A 9,466-nucleotide genomic window follows, 5' to 3' on the forward strand; every position below is an offset into this window, starting at 1 on the left:
GTGAAACATCCCAAATGGCTTTCACTGTTTGTCTCACTCTCTTCATCCCTTTCTCTCAGTTTTAATTTTTTTTTATTGTGTGTTTGACAGACTGTAAGAAAAGGCCTAGCGTTAAATCTTAAAGGCACAGTAAGCCTCCCGTAAACCATCACAGATACGGTCAGGCTTTTACACACAGTACAAACACCCTTTCATTTAAACACTCACCGATTGAGAACATCCTAGGTGCCCTCCGTCAAGAGCGAACAATTTTCAAAGAATTTATTTTTGCGTGGTTTATCTTACCCCTGAGCCATCGTGAACCTGTGTGATCCAGTTTCCCTTTTTCACAATGTAGTCGTCAGTTAGTCATTTGAATGCGACTCGATGTGAGCTTATCTACAATAGCACGTTTTTATGCACGAAAAAAACGGCTGAGGTTCACAAGAACTCTAGCGATGGCTTTTGACTTGAGAGGAACGGCGATTTGCCGCATAAACCGTCGTCTGCTACGACCCTTGCGTGACCCTGCTTCCGGGCTTTTCTTTTTTCAAACTTTCACAACTTCGAATTGCACTGATCTTGTCTTGATGAAAAAAGAATTCTTTTATGATTAAAGAATGTTTGTGTAACAAGCTGTCAATTTATTATTTAGATTTTAAAAGTTAGGTCTAGCGCAAAAACGCACCACGGTCCAAAAACATTCTGATAATCATCGATCCACGGCTATCGCCAGTTTAAGGGAAGTAACTCATTTTTGACCTGAGTTCAGGATGGGTCCAAAAAGTGTTCGAGACAATCTGCAAAATTAATTCTTTAAAAATTAACATCGAACGCAGAAGAAGAAGAAGAAGCTCGCTCTTTACGTAGGGCACCTAGAATGTTCCCGTTTGGTGAGCGTTCAAATGGAAGGGTGTTTGTACTGTGTGTAAAAGCCTGACAGTATCTGTGATGGTTTACGGGAGGCTTACTGTCCGGACGTGATTTCCGGGATATTCATAACAGCCGTCCAGCACCAAAACGAGGCGCCATTGTTGTAAAGGGCCAAGTCCACGAAAATAAATTCTTTGAAAATTTCTCACGCTCGACAGAAAGCAGCCAGGATGTTCCCGTTCGGTGAGCGTTTAAATGGAAGTATGCTTGTACTGTATGTAGACGCTCGGGGAGCTCTGTGGTGGTTTACGGGAGGCTTACTGTGCCTTTAATCTTAGTCAAATAAAGTTCAAATCAGATCAGTTCAGTTCTCTCACTCTCGTCCTTGCCCGCCCTCAGCCATAAACTATAAAATCTACTTCACAGTACTAATGCCAACCTCTGGTGCCTTGGTGGCTAGGAGCTCGAACACCACAGCCAAAACCTCCTTCGCGGCGGCCCCTTTTATTTATTTATCATTATTTATTTTTCTTTCTCTAAATCATCAAAAGTCGGGGTAACATCCGGGGCCCCTAATGGTTGAACCGTGAGGGCGTTAAACAACATTTATTATCCAGTGCCACCATACGATGCTACATGTTCTCCCTGCTTCAGGTGGGAACGGGAGGAAATTTCCTAATCCTGACGGTGATCGGAGCCATGCGGAACCTGCAGCGTACGGGCAAGGTGTTCATCATCAACATGGCCCTGGCTGACCTCTGTGTGGCCGCCGTCGCTGACCCCATGTGTGTCCTGGGTAAGACATTTTATGTCCCCATGTATGTCCTGGGTAAGACATTTCGTGACCCCATGTGTGTCTTGGGTAAGACATTTTGTGACCTCATGTGTTTCCAGGGTAAACATGTGTAACCCTATCCGTTTTCTGGGTAAAAATTGTTGTGACCCCATCTGTGTCGTGGGTAAGACATTTTCTGACCCCATGTGTTCTTGGTAAGACATTTTGTGACCCCATTTGGGCGTGAGTAAATATGTTGTGACCCCATATGTTTCCTATGTAAACATGCTGTGACCCCTTGTGTTTCCTGGGTAAAAAATTGTGACCCCATGTGTTTCCTGGGTAAATTGTTGTGACCCCATGTGTGTCATGGGTAAGACATTTCCTGTCCCCAAGTGTGTCCTTGGCAAGACATTTTGTGACCACACGTGTGTCCTATTTTTTTCACTTTGGAATTTCCAGAAATGTTTATGTGGATGCATGCTTTCAGCGGTGATGATGGGGATGTTAAGTTTTTAAACAAACAAAAAAGAAAGAATCAAAAAACAAGAAAGGTCAGTTGTTGGAACGTTTGTTATTGACAAAACAGTACGTTACAATCACAAATATATAAACATTCTTTGTTTTTGGATTTATTCAAACAAAAAAAGGACAAATAAGTTCATACCAATATTTTTCTCACTTTCGCATCTTTCAAAAATGTTTATGTGGATGCACGCTTTCAGCGGTGATCAAGGGGACACGCGCTGGGGACATATTTCTTAGCATCTGTCTGTTGCCTCGAATGTAAAATTCTTAATTGATAAAGAAATTTAAAATTAAAAAAAAAATTAAAAAGACAAAAAAGTTCATACCATTTTTTTGGTGTTACTTTCGAATCTGCAGAAATGTTAATGTGGATGCATGCTTTCAGCGGTGATCAAGGGGGAGGGCTGGTTCGACGACAAGCGCTGGCTGTGCGAGGGCGTGGCTTCCATGTGTCTGACCGCCTGCTTCTGCGCCTTCCTCTCCCTCTCCCTGGCCTCCTTCAACCGCTACGTCTTCATCTGCCACCACAACATCTACGACAAGATCTTCACAACCAAGTCCTGCATCTGCCTCTGCATCTCCGCCTGGGTGGGAGCCTTCTTCTTTGAGGTGCCCAACTTCTTCGGCTGGGGCGGTCATTACTTCGATGCCAAGAGCCATCAGTGTATTTGGGATCGCACTGCCTCGCTGTCCTACACCATGTTCGTCTCCCTGGTCCTCATCTTCTCCCCTCTCTTCCTCATGCTCATCTGCTACATCCTCATCTTCAGGCACATCTACGTGTGAGTCATGCAGTGGAATTAAAGTCCCTTTGTAGAGCTTCAAAAATCTGATCTGATAAACAAAGGGAAGTAAGCACTCTAAATGCACACGTTATAGAGTAAGCGAGAGTTTTGCGGAACCAGTCTCCTGGCACCTGAGAGAATAACATGCATTGAAATGAACAAGTGACTTAATTTAATCCTCATTTCATTCATTTTTTTAAGATAGATTCCTTCTAAAATCTGAGAAATTCAAAAGAGGTAGTCTTCAAATTGAGATCATTTCACAGAGGTCATGAACAGAAAATCTGATGAATTTGAGTCTTGAAAGGGAGAAGTCTTCAATCGGGAGTAATTGGAGATGGGTTCTGTTGTATTTGTAAGTTTTATGTTCAGAGAGGCGGAGACATAGTGTTGGTTCGGCCATGCTTTATCATCAAGAACCACAACTCTTGCCATATTCATACGGAGTGCTGTCCCTTGGACCTTTAGCTAATTGACTTACTCTAATGGAGCTATCTCTAAATGGAACATGATATGCTTGCCTAGCAATATACATGACAGGTTCCATTATACTCTGACGGGTGATGTAGTTGTTTTGCGGCTTACAAAGCGGATGTTGTTTTATTCTAAGGTATCAGGAAGAAAAATGTCATTTTGCATTTGTGAAAAAGCTAATCGACATTGGTAGTTTACAGGACCAACCCGCACCTGCACAGACCTAATGCCACATAACGCCGTTTCTTCTCACAAACATCTTATTATGCTCTCACGCATTTTTCAGGATCAAACTCAACCTGCACCAGTTCCAAGACAAGGACACGGACCCGAAGCGCATGCGCAAGACATGGTTGGAGACCCTGCGGACCTCCAGGATGCTGCTGGGCATCTTCGTGGTCTTCCTCGTCTGCTGGACCCCGTACGCCATCGTCATCATCTTCGACTTCTACAAGAAGCTGTCCACGGAGATGCACCTGTTCGTCACCATGCTGGCCCACTTCCACAGCTCCGCCAACTGCATCGTCTACACCATCACCAACCGCAACTTTCGCACCGGGGTCATGCGTCGCTTCGGCTGCGGCTCGTGCGGCCGTGCGTCTCTGTCCAGCGAGTCGGACACCAAGTCCACGGAGATTGCCAAGATCTCTGCCTCCCGCCTCACAAATGTCGCTTCCTCCGGCAGCAACCGCAGCAACGACAGCACGGATTGAGCTGACGTATGACGGCTTACTAGTGCCAGAACTACATAGTTGTAATCATCACGTGAACATTACAATTATGCGGTGAAAAGGCTAATTTTCATAAGAAAATACATTTCACGTGTTAATGACTAATTTTCACGTGAAAATTTACCAATTTTCTGTCTTGGCTCGCTTCCTGACGGATGGCAAGAGCCAAAAACTGAAAATTAGAAAATTTTCACGTGACAATGAGTAATTAACACGTGAAAACGTTAACTGACAGTGTTAATTACTCATTTTCACGTGATAATGGTAATCCCAGGTTTTGGCACTAGTAAGCCGTTATACTGACGTACAGACCGGATGCGGATGTGACGTCACTCTCCGCGTTTCAGCGGGGCGGATGAGTCGGATATGATACAGAGACTGCTCACTTTTCTCACTCTTTCTCTCCCTTCGCTTTGGTTATATGTAGCTTATTATTACTCACTTTAATTGAGCCGAAACTGGATGTGACCACACACTCTCCACGTTTGAATCAATAATGAAACATAGAATGCTCAAATTTTCACACTCTTTCTTTCCCTTTTCCTTTAGTATATTACTGTAACTCACTTTTATTGAAGGCTCTAGTCTATATTAGTCCATCTCTTATGAGATCAGTGGTCGAAAGTGGATCTGTCAGGGTTGATACATGAAAGAGTGACTGCTCACTTTTGCATTATGCACTCTTCTTTCTTACGTAATATTTAAATAACAAAAATCTCTCTCTCTCTCTCTACTGGTTGGTCCGGTGTCAGAATAATGTGACTGGGTGAGACATGAAGCCTGTGCTGCGACTTCTGTCTTGTGTGTGGCGCACGTTATATGTCAAAGCAGCACCGCCCGGATATGGCCCTTCGTGGTCGGCTGGGCGTTAAGCAAACAAACAAACAAACAAACTCTCTCTCTCTCTCTCTCTCTCTCTCTCTCTCTCTCTCTCTCTCTCTCTCTCTCTCTCTCTCTCTCTCTCTCTCTCTCTCTCTCTCTCTCTCTCTGCTTACTATGTAGGGCAGAAATAATTAGTTCTGGCCAATCTAAATATTTAGAAGAAAACTGAAGGTAATGTACATTTACTAGCTGTTACAGCAAAGATTTTGCTCAAGCCAAAATGTGTGGCAAAAATAGCGATTAAAGCGTGCCCTTGCCGTCTTCATTCTTTTAACGGTGAATTAAAAAAAAAAAAAAAAGAATCAGTTGGGACATTTTTTGAGGCCTTCCCGAGTTAAAAAATGTATGTGAGTGTCGGCCAGCCGTAGTCTAAAAATCACCGTTAGGCAGTAGGCCTGTCGTTAAATTAGTTAAGAGACATATTCATGTATCATACATATTTCACCTGCTTGAAACGGCTGTTTGTGTTTCATTTGGACCGCTGATCAGTCTGTTTCCTAGGTTATTTTTTCTAGAAGAATGGGTTTTTTTGGTTTTTTTTTCAGTATTTGAAACTGATCAAGTTGTTGCCGGGTAGCATAGCCACAACTTCAGAATCCTTGTTGAGAAATGAATATTATGTTCTTTTGACTGAAGAGCAGAGGTTACACGATTTTTAAAACTTGTTTTTCTTCAATATTCTAGCTGACATTTTAAAAATGAACGGTTTTGTAACGCCACAGTCTACAACTTTTGCCAAAGATGTGAGATTTTGTGGTGTACGGTCTTTTTTTGTGCCAAAGATTTTATGGCCGACCATTCTTATTAATGATATATTGTATACTATTACATTTACATAGTGGGCAGGAACCACATCATTTCAAATGACTGTTCCTTCTTTGTCCATTTCCAGAATTCATGGATATGGGTTTTTTCTTCGCACCTTGTAAAACGAGTAGTTAAGTGAAAAATACGACACACAAATTCCCGTGACTTTGGAATCACACACAAAAATGAGGATATTTGGTCAAATAGCTAAAACAATAAAAGTAGTCTTTTTATGCAGTGTATTTTTGACAAAAATTATACTGTCGGCAAAAGAACAAACAGGGTCGGTTGGATATCCGAATAGAAACAGTTGTTAACCCGTGATTTGTAAAAATGTAAAAACATTTTACAAATCACGTCGAACCTAAAACCGCGATTTGTAAAAATGTAAAAATATCGCATTCCACAAAGTAATGCATGCCTTTTATTATTATTATTTTTTCTTGTTTAGAGCCTCTACGCTGAGTGGTGGGGGTGGTTTTAGATCCACATGCCATTTTGGTGCAATCTCAATTTGCCGCCGTCCCATTTTTAATGAATTTATAGTTGATTTTTGTCAATCGGCCTTCTCAATATGTAAATACAAAGCTTTGGTATCATTGACGGTTGTGATAGATCACACAAAAAAACTGTCAACATTTCTTCAACTTTGACAAAAAATGTATTCGGCTATCAATATGTTCAAATTACATTTTACGCACGGTTAGTCAAGTAGCCCTGGCTCCACAAATTTCTTGTGATGCCGTTTGTCGGAAGATGTCGCATAATTACGATTGCGTTGAGAACATCAGCAGAGAAAGACAATACTCAGACACGTAGTAGCGGGATGTTTGTTGCGACACCAAAACAATCGTCGTCGTCGTTGTTTCGTTCGCTGCGACAAGAAAGAATTATTCTGTTTGTTGTTGTTTGTTTGTTGTTTGTTGGTTGTTGGTTGTTGTTGTTGTTTGTTGTTGTAGATATGGTTGTGGTGGTGGTTGTTGTTGATTAGACGCGCAGCCAAAATCACAAGTACATTTGTTGCATTTGCATTCTGTCTCTCACTAACCCATCACCTCTTAGCAACAGAGTTTGTATCTGTCCGTTTCTCATTGTTTGTGTCTGCCTATATGTCCTCGCCTTTCTATTGATACACGTCGCTCTGTTTGGGTAACACGCTTCACTCTCTCTTTCTCTCTGTCTGTCTGTCTCTCTCTCCGTCTGTCTGTCCGTGTGTGTTTCTCCCTCTCTCTATATTTCTCTCCATGTCTATCGCCCTTCCTTTCTTTTTTCCTGTCATTGTTTTTCTCTCTCTCCGTTTTTCTCTTTCTTTGTGGTTTTCTTCTTTTGATTCTTGGCTGTAATGACTAATGTCACGGTTGATGAATATCAACAGTTTTTTTTATTTGCTTTTCGTCCACTTGTTTGCCTGGTGGCTGTTTGTTCGTTTGTTTGTGTGCTTGTTTGTTTCTATCTTTGTTTGCAACGTTTCTGTTGTTGTTGCTGCTGCTTTTGTTGTTTGCTGCTGCTGCTGTTGTTGTTTGTCGTGTTGTTGTTGTTGGTGGTGGTGTTGCTGAGGGTATTGTTGTTGTTGTTGTTGAGGTGGTGGTGGATGTTGAATCTAGCATGTAATCGTGCAGGTCAGTTGTTGTTTTATTGATTTTGTAATTTTTTAGTAAAAAAAAAGATTGAAAAAGCAAGATACGAATAAGTTCTGACACAATTGATGATGGAGCTGCTCAACATACCTTTTATTTCCTTGTTGTTGTTGTTGTTGTTGTTGTTGGCGTAAGATAACCGTCCACTGCCATCGATGATACGTCAGTGACATTTTGAAAAAATACTCACACCCTCAAGACGTAAGTTACAACAAAGAAAACTTGATGTTATTGTTGTTTTAGCTGTTGTTTAAAGAATACGATAGTAATAAACTATGGCGAAGTAGTGTTAATCACGCTTTCGTTCTCTTGTATATTGTTTTACTTCTTCCTTTTTACATTTAGTCAAGTTTTGACTAAATGCTTTAACATAGAGGGGGAATCGAGACGAGCGTCATGGTGTATGTGTGTGTGTGTGTGTGTGTGTGTGTGTGTGTGTAGAGCGATTCAGAGTAAACTACTGGACTGATCTTTATGAAATTTGACATGAGAGTTCCTGGGTATGATATCCCCAGACGTTTTTTTCTTTTTTTCGATAAATGTCTTTGATGACGTCATATCCGGCTTTTTGTAAAAGTTGAGGCGGCACTGTCACACCCTCATTTTTCAATCAAATTGATTGAAATTTTGGCCAAGCAATCTTCGACGAAGGCCGGACTTCGGTATTGCATTTCAGCTTGGTGGCTTAAAAATTGATTAATGACTTTGGTCATTAAAAATCTGAAAATTGTAAAAAAAAAAATTTTTTTATAAAACGATCCAAATTTACGTTCATCTTATTCTTCATCATTTTCTGATTCCAAAAACATATAAATATGTTATATTTGGATTAAAAACAAGCTCTGAAAATTAAAATAATTAAAAATTATGATCAAAATTAAATTTTCGAAATCAATTTAAAAAAAACCCGCGAGTAAGGGGGAAGAATTTACCCGATGCTCCCCAGCATGTCGTAAGAGGCGACTAACGGATTCTGTTTCTCCTTTTACCATTGTTAAGTGTTTCTTGTATAGAATATAGTCATTGTTTGTAAAGATTTTAGTCAAGCAGTGTGTAAGAAATGTTAAGTCCTTTGTACTGGAAACTTGCATTCTCCCAGTAAGGTAATATATTGTACTACGTTGCAAGCCCCTGGAGCAATTTTTTGATTAGTGCTTTCGTGAACAAGAAACAATTAACAAGTGGCTCTATCCCATCCCCCCCCCCCCCCCTTTCCCCGTCGCGATATAACCATCGTGGTTGAAAACGACGTTAAACACCAAATTAAGAAAGAAAGAATCGACTTAAAAACACTTTCATCTTATTCCTTGTCGGTTCCTGATTCCCAAAACATATAGATGTGATATGTTTGGATTAAAAACACGCTCAGAAAGTTAAAACAAAGAGAGGTACAGTAAAGCGTGCTATGAAGCACAGCGCAACCGCTACCGCGCCAAACAGGCTCGTCACTTTCACTGCCTTTTGCACTAGCGGCGGACTACGTTCAATTTCATTCTGTGAGTTCCACAGCTTGACTAAATGTAGTAATTTCGCCTTACGCGACTTGTTTCTTCTTCTCTTTCAGTATGTCATTCTTATTAGTATAGAGTGTACACTTGTATCTGCACTGAAAATTGCTAGCTAGCTATACTTCATTTTTTAAGGAACTGCAAAGTCGTTGTTAACAAGAGAAGCGCGAAGTTCGAACACCAACAGACGTGTCAAATCGAGTTAAAGCGTTTATGGAAAGTTCAACGTGCTTGCAATATAACGGGAGAACCCAGGCCTCCGATAATTTTTTGCCCCGCAGTTTCAGCTCCGAAATGAAACCACAATGGGTTATTCTCCAGAGCTGCGTACCAGTTTGTGACATGCATTATCAGTCTTTTAAATGATAATAACGTATATTGAATGGCAACTATATGTTTTCTCTGTACTTTTTTCCAGTAATATTCCAGATAGATAATGAAACAGACATGCAACAACAAAACAGCATATATTTTTGTCTTTCTTTGG

General features: G+C 40.9%; 1 protein-coding gene across 1 annotated transcript in view; it reads left to right on the forward strand.

The window, feature by feature from the left end:
* The window catches only part of LOC138958844 (melatonin receptor type 1B-like), a 9,443-nt gene extending 1,133 nt beyond the window's left edge, over positions 1-8,310 (forward strand). The window contains exons 2-4 of the mRNA XM_070330145.1: positions 1,507-1,648; positions 2,541-2,937; positions 3,701-8,310. Coding sequence (XP_070186246.1) covers positions 1,507-1,648; positions 2,541-2,937; positions 3,701-4,127 — 966 coding nt within the window. The 3' untranslated portion in view covers positions 4,128-8,310. The remainder of the gene's footprint in view (positions 1-1,506; positions 1,649-2,540; positions 2,938-3,700) is intronic.
* The last annotated feature ends 1,156 nt before the right edge of the window (positions 8,311-9,466 follow it).

This window comes from Littorina saxatilis, linkage group LG2 (genome assembly GCF_037325665.1).
Source record: "Littorina saxatilis isolate snail1 linkage group LG2, US_GU_Lsax_2.0, whole genome shotgun sequence".
Lineage (NCBI taxonomy): Eukaryota > Metazoa > Mollusca > Gastropoda > Littorinimorpha > Littorinidae > Littorina > Littorina saxatilis.